Source organism: Myotis myotis, unplaced genomic scaffold (assembly GCF_014108235.1).
Source record: "Myotis myotis isolate mMyoMyo1 unplaced genomic scaffold, mMyoMyo1.p scaffold_m19_p_2, whole genome shotgun sequence".
Classification (NCBI taxonomy): Eukaryota; Metazoa; Chordata; class Mammalia; order Chiroptera; family Vespertilionidae; genus Myotis; species Myotis myotis.
In genome coordinates, this window is record NW_023416324.1 from 17,198,010 (window position 1) to 17,219,115 (window position 21,106).

The window sequence follows — 21,106 nt, forward strand, 5'->3', positions numbered from 1 at the left end:
TGCTAACCTTTCAAAAGCCTTAAAATGACACATTTTAATCTACGAATCCAAAACCACTCCTTTTCTTGATATATCAAACCAATATATACAAAGGCCCTTTTTTTGAAAAGGGCTTTTGACTTCTGTGGCCTTCCTAATGTGTATTTCTGAGAGGTACAGGGACAAACAACTTCATCCTGTCTGGTGTAGAGAAGAGTTCTGCAAAGGTTAAATGCCATCTTTTCATAAATAAAATGTTGATGGTTTAAGGAAAATGGTGCTGGTATCCCATAGCCTCCAGCCAGGACTGAATTTCCCAGACTATATCCATCTTTAGAAGTCCTGGAATACAGATTTATTCAAGATCTATACATAAACATACTCTTCTGAATTAAAACACTGTGTTTGTCTTTATGACTTAAGTAATTAGTTATATTGCTAGAAGCATAATTTAGCCATGTGGCAAGCTTAAAATATATATTGATATATTTTGTTTTCTTGGTACACTTTAAACACGTTTGTTCTTACATTTGTGTTGAAACCAATTGTTTTGAATTGATGACCTTGTGAGCTGAAAAATTCTTTCGTGACAAGTGTGTCCTATGTTTGCATGTTGATTTTTAAGTCTTTCCTGAAGTAAATATGAGTGTGCTCTCTCTTCACAACATAACTCGGATGTCTAACCTGTTACTTTCTACCTTTATTAATGAAGTCTTGCATGTAGCTTGCTTTTTATAGCACTTGGATGTACCAATGTGGGTGATTTGGTTAATGTCTCAAATATTTGTTTGTAAGTCTGAGTTCATAGGGTCATCAAAATGAGATTATTGCACTTTCTTTTACTCTTTAATTCTTTTCAGGTGGTGAAACTGCTAAACACGACTCTTTGTTTTAAGATGATGGCTTCTTAGAGCAAAAAAAAAAAACCAGTAAAACCAAGAATCTTTTGTCCTTAAGCATTCATCACTATTGTTTTATTGTCTCTATAGACATGCAGAAGTAATTCTCTGGTATTCCTGAAAACTGTTACTCTGTCATTATAGGCTTTCCAAAAACAAAACACACACACACACACCCACACACCAAAATAAAGGAAAAAGAAGCAAGGAGCATGTTAAGTTTAAAAATCCGGCATGAGTGTGTATCTTTCATGTCAGAGGCTATATCTGTTTCCAACAAATATTTTATAATTAAGCATATTTATTGATTCATTCATAAAAAGAAAAAAAAAGTCAAGTCAACCTGAAATATTGCAAAGCTATTGTCTAACTTAGAAGGTGATCATCATAAATATTCCCCTTTACCTGTGAAATAGAGATATAAGAGCTTTCTTGTGAAATAAATAAAACTATAGCATTGGTTTCAATTATTTTTTCAAGGAACTAGGAAGGAAATAATCTTAGAATGTTATTGATACTTTTATAACTGTTCAGATTATAGTTCTAGTTTTCATTCCTATACACAGCTTTTTATTATTATTTTAAACTTCACCTTGAAATTTTTTCCCTTTGTATTAGAGTTATTCCAAATTCATTAAAAGTCTAATGTAATCCAGTAATACTTTTCAGTTTTATCAAGTGCAGCAGGAGTCCTCACAGATCCTTACTGATGGAGAAGGGCTAAACCTTTATTTGTATTGGACTAAGTTGGCTCAAAAATTATACCCAACACAATTATCAGAAGAAACACATTGGACATTACAGCTTTGTATTACCTAAAATTAATGCTACTGATATTGGTAACCTAAAGCTGTAAATAGTTTTGGTTTCCTTCTCATATCTCATTCCATTCTCAATACCAGAGACAGATCCAAATAACTGTGTATTGGTTTTACCCTGGTTCTGTTTCTTTTTACATATATTTATTTATTTCAGAGAGGAAAGGAGAGGGTTAGAGAGATAGAAACATCAGTGATGAGAGAGAATCATTGGTTGGCTGCCTCTTATGCCCCCTACTGGGGATTGAGCCCACAACCCCAGCATGTGCCCTGACTGGGAATCAAACCGTGACCTCCTGGTTCATAGGTTGACACTCAATCACTGAGCCACACCAGCCTGGCTGGTTCAATTTCTTAATGGCAGGTTGATATGTAAAAAATAATTTGAACTAAAGTTATTAATACAGACCAGTAAAAAGTCTTGAGTGTTTGCCTTGGTTTTATTTATTGCTAGAGTAACTGAGAGGTTCACTTATGTGGTGCCCAGATTTCCACCTAGTAGTGTAGAGACAAACCTACCTCATGAGAATGAATCTGTAACATATTCCAGGCACCAGAAACTCTGGTTATTGTTTAATTCCTGCTTTTTTGGGGACTGGGAAGATGGAAACTAAAAAACAAACACATGAAAATAAGAAATTAAATAGCTATGTTTATTTCCATCTACTCCTTACTGGTATTTGAAGAAGCACTTACAACTACTAAAGTTAAAATGTCTTTCCAAATTCATTAAACTCTTAAACAATTCATTTTATCCTTATGGCATACTTAGAGTGGGCCATACTTGTGAATAAAGCCAGCATCAATATTTCGGACCTACCTTTTAGCCATTTTCTATGAAGAAGATTCAGTTTGCATGGGTGAATTTTACTACTTGTTTACATTTTTGGTAAAAGTTTTGAAGAGAGAAGATGACTCTGTTGACACATTAGACTGCGGTTATCTGTGGATTAGATTTCCAGATCATCCTACATCCTACTACATGTCTTCCTATTAAATATCATTATAAATTTTACTCTGAAATTTATGTGAATATAAGCCAATTCACTTTCTCCTATATTCCTAAGTCACTTCTGTAATAAGCATATAGGCATAGAGTCTCAGTTATTTTTTTAGAAGGCATTACCAATCAAAATCTATATTTGGGTTTTACCCTTTCCTTTCAAAAGGAAGCCCTAAAATTCAAAAATAATATAAAATGCTTTTCACTGTTGCGTGTTTTTGCCAAGGGTATTGAGTATAGTAAAGATATACAGAACTTCTCCAGAGTTTCTTTACTTTTTATTCTTCTTCATAGACATTACAAAATCCCAGTCTTGCTCTATACTGTAATGGATGGTATCAGTAAGTCTGCCCTCACTTCTGCTCCTGTTACCCCTCACACCTTAGGATCTCCTTTGTACTGCAACAGAACATGACGCAAAAAGAAGCACCTTGGTGTGGACTTAGGAATGGGCATCTGAAATGGTTAAGAAGGTATGGTTGTTAGAGTGAAGACGCCATATAAAGTTAGGCTGGAAGAGGAAAAGATGTGGCTATGACCAACAATTACAAATTCATGGAATATTCCATTTCCTAAATGAAATTCCTGTCATACTAGAACTTGAAAGACAAGAAGAAGAGAAAATAATTTATTGCGTCCATAGATAGGAAATACAGATTAAAAGCTAAGTAACTTTAATAATAGCCTAACTAAATGTATAGAATGACAGATTGTTGAGGAAACATGCTTTATTAGTGCTTTTCTCATCTTTTGCGATCTATATCCTAGACGGATATCGATCTGTCCTCCCCTTTATCATAGTCAGAATTCTTTTTGGGGTAAATAATAGAATAAATCTAACATTTAGAGATTAAAGGAGCTAGGGGAAGCATAGAGTCCCAACTATCTTTGTGGGTCCCCCCAAATCAACAAAGGATGCAGTTTAGTCTCATTTTCTCTTCTATTGTCTCTTAAAAAGAGTCTTTGATATGTGTAGGATCCTATCTCAACAAAATGCAGAGGATAAAAATCAAGGAAAGGCATGGTTACTGCTGTCCATGCATTTATTCATGGCCCACTAGGATAATGAATTGCAGGATTATCAGAATTTTAGGATCCAACTCCTCTCCCCTACAATGCTTGACTCTATTGTACAGTATCATTTAGAGATTTAGAGATCAGGTGGTCTCCTAGCCTGTGTTTAAATATCTCCTAAGATACAGCACATTTCATCTTTGGACATCTCTGATTTTTGTATAAAAGTCATTCTATCTTCCACATTATAAGCTCTTTATATAGTTAAAAGTAACTGTCATGTTGGAATTAGTCACAGTTATTGCCCTCAGATAACTTACCATCTTATATCCAGATCTGTCCCAGTCTTCCTCCTTCTGCTTGCTTCCTTTCTTTTTTAGCATTCCTTGCTTTAGCAGCTCTTTCTCTTTCTGGCTCTGTTGCCCATAGGTTGCTTCCCTGTGGTTTATTTAGCTTTATGTCCATACCCATTGACTTGTCCTCTGTAAAAGAACATTTTGAAATTCCTGTAAATCCCAGCTTCTTCATAGATAACACAGACACCTGGGATTTATTTTTTTAGATCTAAGTTTGCTTGCTTCTCTGACAGCCTGTCTAACGTTTACATACTTAACACTTAACACCCCAAGTGATCTGATTTATACCAATGTGATCTGATAAAATTATGGAAACTTACTTTCTGTTTAACATTCTGATTATGATTTAGATCTCCACCAGAAAAAAAAAAAATTAAAACTTTGAAATGTTGTTAATCTGTACCTTTTAGTTTGTGCCTGTCTTCTCAAACTGAGATTCTCAAAGGTGAGAGTCCTTGTTTTGTTCATCTCTGTTTGCCAGTCTATCACCCCTGTATCTCAGATATAGTATAACAAATAACTGATAATTGTTAAATTGAATTAAATGATTAGTCACAAATGGTAATGGATCAACTCTAACTTTTCACTTAGACTTTCTTATATTGGGACACAGATGTGTGCCAAATTCTTCACTGTATGTCCAGTCAGTACATGCAGGTAGCCTAGAAACCCGTATACAACCCAGAAGCCACTGTCTCTTGTTAATTCAGTAATATGGCCCCTGGTTTATTCAAAGAATCTACATATACCTCTGTGATAGGTGTTAGTCTCTCTAATAAATGTCTTATAATTTGGTTCAATTAAAAGTTCTTATCCTTTTACTACAGGTAATAATCAATTATTTTCACTATAGAACGTATTATCAAGACAGGTATGTTTCTGTATGTATTGTGATATCAAAAAAGAACTTCATTATTTGACAATTTGTATTTATCAAAAAATGCATTACAGAGAGCAGTTGATACATGTGTGTTTTACATGATATAAAAACATGAAATATGTCAAACTCTTGTGATAGCAAGAGTTTTAGATATATCACATAGACCAGGGGTTGGCAAACTTTTTCTGTCAAGCACCAAATAATAAATATTTTTAGGCTTTACAGCCCACATAGTCTTTGTCAAAATTTTGCCATTGGAGAGTGAAAGCAGCATACACAATAAGTAAACAAATGAATGTGTTCTAATCAGACTTTATTTATATAGACACTGAAGTTTGAATTTCATATCATTTTTACGTGTCATTAAATATTATTCTGTTTTTCCCCATCATTTAAAAATAGAGAACCATTCTTAGATCATAGCCTGCAGAAACCAGGAGAGGGCTGGATTTGGCCTGCTGGCTGTAGTTTGCTGACCTCTGGCATAGGTCTTGAGAACCAGAGACTGACTAATTACATTTTCTGCCCTTGTACTGTTTTGAAGAGCTGTAGTTGTAATCTTGTCTTCATTCCTTGTAGAAGTATTTTTTATCTTGTTTATGATTAGAAATGGAAAACAAAAGACAAGGTATTTGTTTCTGTTTATCTGGCAGAGTACACCTGAACAATAATCTAAAACATCTGTAACCACCACAGCATGCCTGCCTTTGTCAGTTTTCCAAATTTTTGTTCTCTGTTAACATACTGCCTTTGTAACATATTCAGTGATGAATCCAGCTAACTCCTTTGGTGTTTGTTTGTTTGTTTTTTGTTTTTTAAGGGTCTACCTCCATTTTCCCCTAAGGAATAAACAATTCCCAAATTCACCTTCTCTTTAGCCAAGTTTTAGACATTATCTAAAAACCGTGGTAAAGAAAGTGAAATTATTTTCAGTCTCAACTTTTGGTACACCTTAGTGATGTAAGCGGTTTGGTATCTAGGAAAACCTTTTAGAAAGGTTCCTCTTTCAAAATAAAGAGATTTCTCTGACAGGAATTCCTCCATTCAGAACCTAATTAGGCAATATTTACCAATAAGTCAGAATAAAGTGAAGTTATATTCTTTCATAAGTGTCTTTGCTTCCAAATTGACGTGGTTGTGTTCTGAAGGATTCCTTGATCTGTAATTAGCTTTGGGAGGTCCTTTCTAATAAACCCCTAACATGTTCTTTTTGGTTTCTTGGTCCAAGATTCTTGAGCTCTGATACTCGGTTGAATAAACTGTTAATCCATTTAGCAGTTCAACAATATATGTAAGCCTCTGCTGAGAACTTCTCTTTTGGAACAATTTCTTTGATATTTTTCTCACGTTATTTGCTCTGTTAATATGTAAATTTATCATGAATAAATCTTGTTGCAAATCTGATTCTGGTTGATACTAGTCATTAAGGGAAATAGGAGCCAGTGATGCTATATATAGACAGACCTTCTACAAAAGAAAAAAGAAAAAGGAACCTCTGCTTCAGTGGATCTGCAAGAGATATTGTCAGCCAGTCTTTCCAGAAAAGTTCTCCTGTTTTACATATTTTTACTCTTGTCTGTGACCCAGTAATTACCTTTTTCTCACTCCTAAAAAAGAGATAACCTATTGACCTGTGTTCAGTTCTCAGAATATTTTAAATCAGCTGGGAACTCATTTGACTTATTTATACCAAGCATTTTAAAACAACTTTTTCTAACCAACTTAATCAGTCACTATAATACATGTAATTGTCACATCTGTTAGAAGCATTTTTAATATGCTGATTGTCTTTCAGATGTTGTTTCATAAAAGCACTCTACAAATTAGTAGTTATTAACCCGCCAGGATTGCCACTCTGATCGTACTGAAGAGTGAAGAGTGGAGTGGGTGTGGATATGTGGGTGTGAGGAGAGCTTGCTCCTGGAAGGTGGAATTAACAGAATGTATTCCACTTGATCTCTTACTTCACCTTGGATAAACCTTATCTCTTATTCTCTCCTCACAGTTCTAGCTTCTATTGTATTATCCAGGTGATTACTTAAAACCAACACTACATTTTGAAGTGGTCTACTAGTATTTACTAGCTCAAAGTAAGTACCTCGTGGAGGTCTGAGTAATAGAAAAATTTTGTAGTGTTTCTCCAAAACCACATTCCTGTTAGAGATTTGTTGAAAGCCGTTTCATTATTACAGGATTTTTCAGGAAGAGAAGGCACAGCTAGTTAGCATCTACTAGTTTTCTGTTGTATTTAGTTCTATGGAATCATGTTATTTTTTAGATATCAAATAGGGGCATAATATTTTTCTTAAATGCTTATTATGGCTTTATCATTTTTGGAATTGGGACTCCCGAGAAGCCCTGCCAAATATGTTTGTGTTCCATACTAAATGAGTTTTTGCAATGGTTATAGCCCCTTCTCTCCATCTTCATCTCTCCCCCCTTCTAAGTATATAAAATAAAATGGACCAACCAAAGGCTTCTGGTCTCCTAGATATGTTTAGTATAACCTTTAATATTTGCTCAATCACTTTGACTTCTGTAGCTCTGTTCAAGCTTGAGAACACTCATTTGATCTGTGGAGTCCTTTGCTGGTGAGTGCAGTATCAAGGCAAAATTTTCTATTGCCTAATAGTTAAATTTTGCATCAGACACTGATTTTGAAGCTATTTGCTTTTACATTCATGAATTCTGGGGATAATCTAATAACAGCACTACTTAGGGAATTATAAAAACTATGCTTGAAGAATACATCACTGGCAAATTCCATTTGCTGGCATTTGTGAAGGCTGCATTATGGAGTAATTTTCATATAATAAGCAGTTTTACCAACGGTGATTTATTTAAGGCCTACACCTTCCTAAATAAGTTCCTTTATCTAGATGTAATCTTTATATGTCAGAGAATAGCAATGGACCATGAAAATGACTCAAATTTCATGGAGAAGCTAGTGATCTCTACAAGAATGTATTTCTAGCTGGGGACCAATAACATACAAACTTTTTTTTTTTAAGTGGGGGAGGGTGTAACCAAGTGATAAAAGTTAGAATGAAGAGAAATGTATTGCATGATAAAGAACGGCACACTAGAAAGGAAATAGAGAATTTTTAAACCATCTTTTGCTGGCCACATGGTTACTCTGTTGTTAGTTTATCCCCATCTTGAGTGTTTGTGATTCTAATGTCCTTTTTTAAACCATCAGTTGGCCTGAGTTTTCCACCAAAACTGTACTCAAACTGTTATTTATGAGGCTTTGGGGGGCAGGGGCCAGCGGGTGCTTTTCTTTTGGTAATTTTTGTTCTTCCTCATTTTTTTCCTTTTTTGGCTGAAGAATGGGCTACTGCTGCTTGACTTGTCATCTTTATGTGCTGTTTATATATGGCTTTTACAAAAGAAGGCATTACCACATCTGATTTATCTTTTATTGCAAGTGTCCATTTAAAAACATTCGTTTTAACTTGACAGATTTTTAAAAATCACCAGGTTAATGTTTCTAGTGATTATTATACAACCAAGAAAAACACTGTTATTATTAATTTTTCAAAATAGAAATAAGATTACAAATATTGATATGACGTAAGTTTTATTTTTTAGAGCTTTTCCCCAAGGCATTTAAATTAAGCCATTCTTTAGTGAGATAAACTTGCCATGTTTTGTTAAAGAGAAGAATGTAGAAACACAGCACTCGCAATTAACTGATCTTTCAGGATTGGATTGTACGTTTTTAGTTTGCATGTTGCAGAGCATTTGGGGGTATTATTTAAATATATTCTTGATAATTTAAGTGACTGTAATGTTTATTGTTTACTTTAGTTAAGAACCAGGAGCTGCACTCTTCTGCTGGGTATCTTCCTTCTGTGCTAAGATAACCTCGATTCCTGCTGGTTCTGTGGGCACTTGCAGTGCAAAGCATTTCTTACTGGGTTTGCAAAACAAGGGTAATGTGCTCTGTGGGTGTCTGTGTGTCTGTGCACACCCTTCCCCCTCAATCCTACTGCCACCTTCTGCTCACTCCCTTTTTCATATCAAAACTTATTTTCAAAAATTATACAAATCTTAGCCCTGGCTGGGTGGCTCAGATGGTTAGAGCGTCGTCTTGTACACCAAAAGGTTGTGGGTTCCATTTCCGGTCAGGAGGGGATATAACCAGGTTGTGGGTTTGATCCTGTCACAGTATGTAGAGGAGGCAACCATGATGTTTCTTTCTCACATCGATGTCTCTCTCTCTCTCTCTCTCTCTCTTCTCTCTCTCTCTTCTCTTCTCTTCTCTCTCTTCTCTTCTCTTCTCTTCTCTTCTCTTCTCTTCTCTTCTCTTCTCTTCTCTTCTCTTCTCTTCTCTTCTCTTCTCTTCTCTTCTCTCTCTCTCTCTCTCTCTCTCTCTCTCTCTCTCTCTCTCTTTTTCTCTCAAATCAATAAACATATCCTTGGGTGAGGATGGGAAAAATTATGCAAATCTTATTAAGATGTCTAATGAATCCCCAAACCCCCTTTTTCTAAGGTCCAGAGACACTGATAAAAATTTAATGGATCAGCTTCCCCTGAGGTATTTGCATCTCAACAGGCCACAGAGTCATTGAAAAGACAAGGGAGACATCACAAGGGCAGTCCTGACTCTCAGTTTACTGACAGAATGGCAAAACAGATGGAAGACAGTGTGAAAACCAGTGGTAGTTTAATAGAGGTAGTGGATTTAGGGTTCCATTGTGTCAGTGACTACAGAGGTAGTAAGCTCACTTTCAGACTCTTTTTAGACAAAAGTTAGTAAATTTCAGGAAATTCATCTGTGGATAGTAACATAGAAAGATATGCTTTGGGCTTAGAAACAGCAATAAATCTATTAAGCTTTAAAATGATTGTAAGTTTTGTGATAAATCAGAAGTGTTCTCATTATTTTCTTTCTTAACAGTGTATATCTCAAAATTATTAAAAATGGCCTACCTACTATTCTTTGTAAGGATCTTGGCTCAGGAATATTTATTAAATATCCTCATAGTGTACCTATTTAAATTCTTATTTTCTATCACAATTTCTTCAAAATTCTGCCTGGTCATGTTCTCTAAAATGCTAGTATAATGAGAACCTGGCAGAGAACTTGCTAAGCTCAAATGAATTCCAGCTTCAGTTAAATCCATAGGCGTGGCCTACTTAGTGTGCTCAGGAAACCCTTCCATGTACGGACTAGGTGCCTTTATTGCTCTGGTTCATGTTTCTTTGCAAAAAGTAATAGTTTAAGAAATATAGTACAAAGGCAGATAAACTCAGGGCCATGTGGTGATTGTGGCAATGGTGGAACCTTGGGGAAAAGGCAAACTTTTATCAGAGCTTAGCACGTCATTTTGAGCACTCTCCACAATTTACCCTCCCAATAGCCATATCAGGTAGTGATGTTCTTGCTTTATATGATAAAATTGAGTCCCAGAGAGGTTCAGAGACCTGCTCAAGAAAAAGCCTCTTTTAAGTGAGGGAAGTGGAGTTAGACCCCACGTCTTCTATGTTTCAGCCCAGTGACATTCCCTCTTACTCTGCAGCTAAGTCACTTTGTCCCCAAATGAAAATGTGGAAGTTACAGAGAGTGACTTAAGGAGAAGGTTGGAATTTGTGATGCCCTAATGCAGCGGTTCTCAACTTGTGGGTCGCGACCCCTTTGGCGGTCGAACGACCCTTTCACAGGGGTCGCCTAAGACCATCCTGCATATCAGATATTTACATTACGATTCATAACAGTAGCAACATTACAGTTATGAAGTAGCAACAAAAATAATTTTATGGCCAGAGCCGGTTTGGCTCAGTGGATAGAGCGTCGGCCTGCGGAATAAAGGGTCCCGGGTTTGATTCCGGTCGGGGGCATGTGCTTGGGTTGCGGGCACGTCCCCGGTGGGGGATATGCAGGAGGCAGCTGATCGATGTTTCTCTCTCATCGATGTTTCTGGCTCTCTGTCTCTCTCCCTTCCTCTCTGTGGAAAATCAATAAGATATATTTAAAAAAAGGAAGAAAAAAAAATAATTTTATGGTTGGGTCACAACATGAGGAACTGTATTTAAAGGGCCAGAAGGTTGAGAACCACTGCCCTAATGCTTTATAAAAAAGTAGGCATTTAAAATGGTTCTCCAAGATCTGGAAGCCACTAATGAATTGATTAATTAATACTGGACTCCTTTTATCTCTTAAATTCCCCAGGTTGAGTCACACAGAATCTCCCAGAAACTGAAATTGGATCTCTTTCAGTCAGTAGGAACCAGAAGTTGAGAATGAGAAATGAGGCCTTGCCTGTTGTTGAGACAGAAGTTCTCAGGGCTATTGTTTGGCCCCCGTGGAGATAATCTGGTTCCAGTGTTAAAATCATTCAATAAAAAGAATTGAATTTTTTAGAAGAAAATAGTAGTTCCTTTTTATTGGGGCTATTTAGATAGATCAATAGTTTACATTCCTGTTAATTAAACCAAGCCTCAAGCACAAGGTCAGAAGAAAATTAGCTTGGGATCCAAAAGCAAACAAGCCAAAAACACTGACATCAAAACAAATGACATTGTGTAACACTAGTAATTATTTCTTCTTCATCAAAGAAAGTATTGTTGGTATTCTGTACCTGAGTCCCTAAGTGTATTTATGTAAATGTGAAACTCTTATTGTTTGGAATATAGGGTTTGAGACCATTAAAGATGGTGTTGGTTCAGTAAGGTAGCCAGGGTATTTATGCAGTTTAGTGAAAGAATTTGTATTTTGGTCTGGTTGGACTATGAAAGTTCTTTCTGCAATTATCATTTGTGTTTCCTACTTCTCAGTTTAGTCAATTTGATAAAAATATAATGTTACTTTAGCACATTAATGGCCCTCCCTTAAAGTTTGTCTTGGATAATTTCAGCAAGAAAGCCCATATTTATTAATTTATTTATAATGTTTGTTTGAACATGCATATATATGAAGATAAAATTTGCACAGATATTCTGAAGATAGAGCTTTGAAAACATTGAATAGAGTATGAGGGAAAGCTTTTTTTGAAAACGTAAACAGATAGTGATTCCAAGGCCCTTATTAGAAGCTAGGTTTATAATGGACATGACTGTGTTTTCTTCTTTCTTTCAAAACTTTTCTCTCAACTGTATAATTCTGCTTGTGTTGGACTCAGTAACATTGCTGACTGGTTTATTTCAGTGTTTATCCTATATAATAAAAGGCTAATATGCAAATTGTCCCCTCAGGCAGTCATTCGACAGGGAGACTGGGAGTTCGACTGCTCACTATGACGTGCACTGACCACCAGGGGGCGACACGGAACATGGTGGGTGTCAGTGGAGTACTGTGCAACCTCTCGCTGGCTACTTGGGGACAGAGGTGTGGTGAGAATGCAGGGTGTCCATTGAGCTCGCTCTCACTCCCCCTGCTACCCTCCCCTGGGACACCAGGGCTCACGCACCAGGGAAGCACCCACACAGCCTCTTTCGGGTGAGCCGGGCCAGCAGGAGCCAGACTGTGAGGCTGGCTGGGAGAGAACCCGCTACCTGCCCGCTTCTGTGCAGTGCCGCTGGGCAGCCCAGAGGCCCATGCTGCACCCTGGCCCATGATGTCCAGCTGTGCTCACCGCATCTCCGCATGGGGACTCAGGCGGAGGGGGATGCATGGGACCCCAGGGGCCCAGGTGCTGCCCAGGGCCCAGAGGTGAGCTGGGACCTGCCCTTCCACGCCAGATTCTCATGCTTTGATCGCTGGCCAGGCCTAGGGACTGCACCCGTGCATGAATTTCATGCACCGGGCTTCTAGTAACATTATAATACTGGAGAATGCACAGAAACATAATAAGACACTGTAATTAAGCATAGAGACCAGGTCTGATAAAAGTTTGCCTTTTCCCCAAGATTCCACCATTGCCACAACCACCACTTGGCCCTGAGTTTATTATATAAACATATTTAACTGCCATCTGTACATATTGTCGGTATCCTCATTTAACTAAGTCTATCCTAGAGATTGGATTACTGCTTTCTCTGATTAACCCCCAAATCACCTAAAAGGTTTCTCTTCTGAAATGACAATGAAACACTATCTATTGAATTTGGTCAATTCATTCTGATGCCTCATACCTGATTTTAATAAAACAAGGTGTCAGCAGGAGGAAGGGAGGGAGGGAGGAAGGGAAGGAGAGAGAGAGAGAGAGAGAGAGAGAGAGAGAGAGAGAGAGAGAGAGAGAGAGAGAGTCCATTCTGAAGTGAAGAATGATGTGTTGATCTATAATATCACTAATCTAGAGTTATTGTTCAGATGAAGTTTGGGGATCTTTAAGATTTTATATTCCTTGTTGCTATAATGACTTGCCAAGAGAGTAATAATTTTCTTTTAGTGTCTTCACTGCTGCAGAAGCAGGTATCTAATAAGGACATTTACTTAGGGATTAAATCACAGCTACAACCATATTTTTATTCATATTCCTGAGAATATCCCTGCCATCTCTAAATCAGAAACATTAAGCAAAATATAAATTGTTTACCAGGCTCTTCAGGTTTAATAGATCACATCATTATGAAACCAGATATAAAAGTTTGCATAAGGAAAGAATGTAATAACATTTTTTAAAATAAGTCATGCATATTTATTTTAGGAAGGTTAGGAAGTACGGAAAAAAACAACAACAAAGAAAGAAATGAAATTATTTGCAGTCCTACCACTAGTGATATTTTAGTATAATATACCTTAAGGTCTTTTTCATGTGTATAATTATATACATAAGAAAATATTTTTAAATGGATAAGAAATGAAACATCACATTATCGAGAGGAGGGTTTGGTCTTTGAAGTTAGCATTTTTGCCTTCTTTCCTTATTCCAACATCTAATCATGTCCTGAGATGAAAATACTTCCCCGAAATCACATTGCAATGTTGGCAGTGATACTTCTGTTGTTCACTTCATACTTATCTGCCTACCCGGGATCTTAATATATAGAAACATAAAAATAAGACAACACCAGGCTCTTGTCTTTCTTTTAACAGAGAAAGGGTTTGTTTTTGTATTGTTACCCAAAGGTAAAGTTGATCTTCACTAAGCAGGGACAAGTGATCACATGTATGGAGCAGAAATCACTACATAGACCTTCCAGAAAAAGACATATGGCTCTTCCTTATGTAGCAAAATTTAGAAAGATTTTCAGGATTTCTCTTCATTGTGATGCTAATAGGATAAGATAGTTTTGTAAGCACAACTGCAGTTGTTCTGATAGTCTCTTCAAATATATAAATCCTTCAAGGATGGCTTTATATAGTCTGTGTGGTTTTGGGGGGTTTTTACTGGGAAAAAAACACACACACAAAACTCTGGATTGCATTTAATGAAATGGCAGCAAAACAACTGTAAAACAACCATATCCTGCTCTTACTGATATTTGGAATATATCCTGCTCTTACTGATCACTCTAATAAGGCAAGAAGAGGCATTTATAACCCCAAAGTACTAGTACATACGTACATGGAGTTTGATAATCCTGAAACATATCCCTTTGAATAAATAGTTTTCAAGAGAAAGCTTTTAGAAAAAAAAAGATCCTCTGTCCCCCCCCACCACCACCACCATCACCACCACCGAAGAAAATATTGAACTATCATACATAGTGGAAACCATTGACTTTTTAAGTAAAATTAAGAATTTTCCATCAATAGTGTTCCTACTCAATTAAATACTTGTGTAACATTCTTCCTCCTCATATTTTTGAAACCAACTAGTTAGCCTTGTAGTACTTTATACAAGCAGCTGGTCTTTCTATTGTAGCATCTTTTTTCTTGTAGATACCCCATCTGAATTAGCACCTTTGAATCACATTAAGTCTCAATTTTGTCTGTCATTGTGGATGATTCAGATGCAGTCATATATTCATGTCCCTGAGAAGTTCCCTTCAAAGTTACCAGGCCACTTTGGTATTTGCAGTTGTTCAGAGTTTTATATAACCCAGTTGTCCTTCCTGATGGTCATAGCCAAAAGCACAACATTGTCAGTTAAAATTTCTCTCTGATGTTATATTCCAAATTTTGAGTGTTATGTCATAGAGATTTTATATCTTCTTTTTGCCTCAATCTTTTTATTCTGGCTTTTCAGCCTTCTCCATTGATCGATTGTTCTTTCTATCTGTCTACCTATTTATTTAAATTTAATTTGTTTTCTTTTTTCCTTTACCATTTATCCTCTCTATGCCCTCTTCCACCTCTAGCTCCCTCCCCCCCGCCCAATCCCACAATCATCACACTGTTGTCCATGTCCATGAGTCCTCTCTCTCTTTTTTCTTTTTTGCTTAAATGTTTTTCACCTGTTGTATTCTAAGTAGAATGTTGAATGTAACTAATGAAAAATGCATGTTAAAGATATTTAGAGGAAAGGGGGGATATATATAGTACTTTCAACAATAAAGATTTAAAAATAAGATATTTAGGTTTTTTTGTTTTTTATCTTTGTTTTTACTTGTTTTCAGTTGTCTATATATTTGCTTACTGTGCTGTTTCAGTGGTTATAGGATAAAGTGCACTTGTGAAGCAAACACGGGGCCAACAGAAGATGATTTTCCAGTTGTATGTGACATGTGGCATTTGAAGGGACTGTACACCTTTGAACAACCACCGTTACCTCCAAACCAGATTGCATGCCTATTATTGTTTTGTGTGCCAAACCCCAAAGTGATTGGGCTTGAATCTCTGAATGATGTGGACCCATTAGAGGACTGTTTTGATGGTCACAGATTGTAGTGGCTGAAAACATCCTTAAGCTGATCATCTTTTTTAAAAATGAAAGTTTTAGCCCTAGCTGATTTGGCTCAGTGGATAGAGCATTGGCCTTTGGACTGAAGGGTCCCAGGTTCGATTTCAACCAAAGCCACATGCCCAGGTTGCGGGCTCGATCCCCAGTAGGGGGTGTGCAGAAGGCGGTCAGTCAATGATTCTCTCTCATCAATGATGTTTCTATCTCTCTCTCCCTCTCCCTTCCTCTATGAAATCAATAAAAATATATTTTAAAAAATGAAAGTTCTCCAAAGAAAAACAGGAACAAATAATTATGTTCGAAATGTGTGTGGTTCCTTGGAAATGCTGCGCTTTTTTGTATTTTCTATCATTGTAGTGCAGTTTGAACGAATGTGTACATCAGAGGTCTTCGTGTTTGCATCTTAAAATTAGGTAATGACCTCATCTTTTAAGCTTGAATTCATTTTTTACAAATAGGTTTTTATTGATTTTTTTAGAGATATGTGTGACTGACACATATTAGGTGATCAGAGAGAGAGGAAGGAGGATAGATAGAAACATCAATGAGAGAACATCAGTCGGCTGCCCCATGCACATCCCGTACTGGGGATTGAGCCCAAAACCCGGCATGTACCCTCACTGGGAACCAAACAATACCCTCTTGGTTTATGGGTCAATGCTCAACCACTGACCCACAGCAGGCTCATTTTTTAATTTTAATTTTTAAAAAATATATCTTATTGATGTTTTACAGAGAGGAAGGGAGAGAGATACAGAGTTAGAAACATCGATGAGAGAGAAACATCGATCAGCTGCCTCCTGCACATCTCCTATGGGGATGTGCCTGCAACCCAGGTGCATGCCCTTGACCGGAATCGAACCTGGGACCTTTCAGTCCGCAGGCTGACACTCTAGCCACTGAGCCAAACCGGTTTCGGCTAATTTTATACAATGTGTAGAGAGTTCCCTGTTCTCTCCATTTAGAAGTATACGCAATATAAATCTTTAATTTTGTAAGTGATTTTTATAATTATGATGTAACTCTATCCTATCCTTAAAATATTTAATATAAACCCTTTATGTGAAAGAAAGAGAGAGAGAGAGAGAGAGAGAGAGAGAGAGAGAGAGAGAGAGAGAGAGGAAGAATAGTGTTGGCCACTAAAATCAAACTTTGATAAGCAGACTTTGGATAACCTTTGTATTTCTCAAAAGTATAGTCAGGTTTGATGGATTTATCCTTTGGTCCTACTTGAAATGATTTCTGGTACCATGAAAAGAAATGGACTTTAGAACCAGAGACTGATTTGAGTTTAAATCCTAGTTCCATCACTTACTAGTTCTAAGTTGCTTAACCTCTCCATCTCTTCATCTATAAAATAGAGATAGTGACCCACCTCATAGTGAGCTGAAAAATTAAATGAGGAAACATGTTTGACTAGCACAGTACCTGGCACATGGTGAACATGTAATAATGTTAGTTTTCCTCTTATTTTACTGATGTAGGAGATAAAATGCTGGACTAGACAATAGCTCATATTTTATGTTCTTTCTAAACATACCTTTTCAGTTTTTGCATAGCACAAGGCGAAGCAGAAGTTCTCAAGTCTGGATATTGTATACTTTCAACAAGTTTTTACTTAACATCTATTAGGTTCTAAAAACTGTACAAGAGAGTACATAGTAATATAGCTAAGTAATATAGTAAGTACTTATCCCCCAAGGAGCTCATAGTCTAATGGAAAAGACTGATGACTAAAGCATTAATGACAGAGTACAATGGGATCAAAAGAGGAATGGTATCTAAACATACTCTAGGCCAGGGTTTCTCAAACTACGGCCCGCGGGCCACATGCAAATACAAATATTGTATTTGTTCCCGTTTTGTTTTTTTACTTAAAAATAAGATATGTGCAGTGTGCATAGGAATTTGTTCATAGTTTTTTTTTAAACTATAGTCCGGCCCTCCAACGGTCTGAGGGACAGTGAACTGGCCCCGTTTAAAAAGTTTGAGGACCCCTGCTCTAGGCAGCCAGGATGGAACGTTCAGAAGAACTGACCCTTGAGCTGAGCATGGACTTCCAGGTAGAAGGAAGGATGTTGACAGTACTTACAAAGGCACAGAGGCAAAAGAAAGCATGCTCTGTTCTAGAAACTGCAAATAATTTTGAATTAATGGAGAGAAGGATGTGTGTGGAGGTATAGCAGGGTGAAGATGGAGAGAGAGGTAGGAGTCATATTTTAAAGTATTTTCTGTCTTACTAAAGGGTCTGGACTTTAACCAGAAGGCAATGAAGAACCACTGAAGGGTTTTAAACTGCAAAATGGAATTTTCAATGTTTCTTTTTTAGAAATAACATTTTAGCAGAAGAATAGAGGGTGTATTTAAGGAAGGTTTTAGATAAGAAAGAAGTTAAGAAGAAACACTGTTTAATGCATGAGTAGTAAGCCAGGTGAGGCATTATAAGAGCCTGAATGAAGATAGTAAATGTGGGGATCAAAACAAGCAGGTAGGTAAGGGAGACGTTAAAGTGGAATAGAATGTCTTGCTGATGTAATCTATGGGAGGTGGTGATGAGTGTAAGAAAGGCATTGAAGATGGTTCTCAGGGTTCTAGCATGGAGGACTGGATGAATGATGGTGCTGTCTACCAGCGTAATAGAAATGATGGAGGAGGTTGGGGTGACAGGTCCAGACGGTAGCAGAGATGAGTTTAATTTGGGGCATATTGCATTCCATATGCCTGGGAGGATGTCCAGTAAGTCGTTGGTTGTGTTGTCCAAGAGATCTGGACAACAGAGCCAACTGGAGAGGTGGATTTGACTTATGTGAGAATGCTGTAAGTGGCAATTTAGCTCAACTGTTATCAGTTTTCCTTTCCTTCCAATGACTAACACATATTAGGTGATCAGTAAATATTTGTTGAATTGATATTACTGTGACTACAGCTTTTACCCTTGGTCTCCTCTGTCTATGCTTTGAAAAAAATGATTGATCTAATTTTACTCAGCAGTAGGCAACTTTGGGCCAGGTGGTGCTGGCCTACACAACGTTTAATTCATAAATGGCTTCTTGATGACAGACCACCACTTATCACTTGAGTAGACTGGTATAAAATTGTCTCTTACTTGATTGATTATCTTAGGTATTTTCCTGGTTATTAATTAGCCTTCTCAGTTGTAAATGTATATATATGGAAAAGCCATAAAGTTCCTCTCCATGTATATAGGTTTGGATGTGCCATTCACAGAGCTAGCATGTAGCAATTTGAGAAAGCCTATTTGTTTATTATCAGCTAATCTATTTCTTTTTATAAATATATTTTATTGATTTTTCACAGAGAGGAAGGGAGAGGGATAGAGAGTTGGAAACATCGATGAGAGAGAAACATCAATCAGCTGCCTCCTGCACGCCTCCTACTGGGGATGTGCCCACAACCAAGGTATATGCCCTTAGCTGGAATCGAACCTGGGACCTTTCAGTCCACAGGCTGATGCTCCATCCACTGAGCCAAACCGGTTAGGGCTAATCTATTTCTTGATTTCTCTATATCAGCTTGTGTAACCCCAAAGAAATGGTAGGATAAGTGCCTTAGAAAGTACAATCTATAATAATAAAAGCGTAATATGCTAATTAGACCGGATGTCCTTCCAGACAAAGCCGCAGCAGGCGGGGGCCAAGGCAGAGGCGGCAGAGACCCCTGGCCATGGCGGTGGTGGGCAGGGGCTGGGGCCAAGGCCCTTGCACGAATTTCGTGCATCAGACCTCTAGTCTATAGACATAAAAGCCTAAGTGACCAGCCAACTGGCTGGTCATCAGTGCGTAGCTATGATGCGCACTGGCCACCAGGGGGGCAGACTCTCAACGCAGGAGCAGAAACCACAGGCATGGAAACATGGAACAAACTAATGAATCTCAGAGGGAAGGGGGCAGGGGAGAGGGCGGAAAGAGATTAACCAAAGATCTTATATGCATACTAGAGGCCCGGTGCATGGATTTGTGCATCGATGGGGTCCCTCCGCCTGGCCTGCGGGGATCGGGCTAAAACCGGCTCTCTGGCATCCCCCAAGGGGTCCCAGATTGCGAGAGCACAGGCCAGGCCGAGGGACCCCACTGGTGCACCGGTCCTCTAGTATGTTTATAATATTACAAGTTCATTCTAGTGTCCCCAGGCCCTAGCATATTATAAGTGCTCAGATAATGTTGATTGAATTAAGTGAATCTATATGATACTTGAGAGTTTACAAAGTGCTTTCATTTAGTTTATTGTATTTGATCCTCAGAAACCTATAAGTCAAATTGAGAATTATCCTCGTTTTGAGTATGATGAAATCATATACCTTAGCAAGATATTTTATATATCTCTGTTATATCTGCCGACAGAGACAGTTTGCATGGTCATTTCTCAATTCAATTTTTTAATGTCCTTAGTCAATTTATAATAGTCAGTGAAAGACCTGCCTAATCGAAATTGTGATGCTCTTGTTTTAAGATGGCTTAGAAGAGCCCTGGCTGGTTTGGCTCAGTGGACAGAGCATCAGCCTGCGGACTGAAGGGTCCCGGGTTCAATTCCGGTCAAGGGCACATGCCCAGGTTGTAGGCTCAATCCTCATTAGGGGGCATGCAGGAGGCAGCTGATCATGTTCCTCTCTCATCATTGATGTTTCTATCTTTTTCTTTTTCTCCCTCTCCCTCTCTGAAATCAATAATAATAATAAAAAAGATGGCTTAGAAGAAAAGTGGCCTCAAGTTCTTGGTACACTGCCTCTTCTCTTGCCTTAACAGAGTGCTGGTTTATGTTCATCACAATATCACAATGTAGGCTGGTTTACAAGTAAAGGAGCAGCAGTGATGTGGGTACTAAAATGTGTAAGCTGGTCCAAGCATATGTCATTTAGTTCAGAAACACCTTCTTAAGAGAGCCTGTCTGGGATCCAGTTCCTATGTGGTATGTAATATGGTAAATTGCCCTAACTAGATTTTCAGGCCCAAGTGGCATATTTACAGCTTTCTGGAGAGTATTTGAATATGTTACTTCCCATGACATTTGGCTTCTGTTAGATTGTTCGTTCGTTTTTCAAATGACTCGTTCTTTTCTTACTAGTGTGAACTCCTTCTCTTCCACCTTCAGCGCCTTTCTTTAAACTTTAGGAATAGGCCTACTATGGCATTTTCTTCTCATCCACATTCTCTTGAAAGTACTTATTTTAGATCTGTTTTCCCGGGATGTGAGGCGTTTAGCCTCAGAGGGAACTCTGTGTTTCCAGGATTCATTTCCCTTAGGGGTTGCCGATGTTAGTCATTCATCTGTGAAGAAATGACCTCAGCTGCTGGGTCACTTTTATTTTATTTACACAGAAATGTTTCACTACTTTTGATATTACATTGAATTCATGGCAATAATTGAATTAAGCCTGTGCCAGATGAACTCAACTTTTATATCACTGCC

The 21,106-nt window shown here is 37.7% G+C and overlaps 1 protein-coding gene across 43 annotated transcripts in view; it reads left to right on the forward strand.

The window, feature by feature from the left end:
- EPB41 (erythrocyte membrane protein band 4.1) overlaps positions 1-21,106 on the forward strand; it is a 166,447-nt gene that overhangs the window by 129,953 nt on the left and 15,388 nt on the right. For 4 of the 43 annotated variants that reach the window (XR_004973888.1, XR_004973890.1, XR_004973892.1 and 1 more), the window contains 3 exons: positions 3,086-3,172; positions 4,897-4,940; positions 7,492-7,540. The exons of 24 other annotated variants lie outside the window; for them this stretch is intronic. Coding sequence is in view for 12 of the 19 variants with exons in the window: in XM_036348088.1 (XP_036203981.1) it covers positions 4,897-4,940; positions 6,178-6,240; positions 6,955-6,991 (144 nt within the window). In the remaining 7 variants the exon portion in view is untranslated. Of the gene's footprint in view, positions 1-3,085; positions 3,173-4,419; positions 4,515-4,896; positions 4,941-6,177; positions 6,241-6,954; positions 7,040-7,491; positions 7,541-21,106 lie in introns of those variants that run through there. 15 more of the 43 variants (XM_036348088.1, XM_036348097.1, XM_036348098.1 and 12 more) reach the window with 9 other exon arrangements.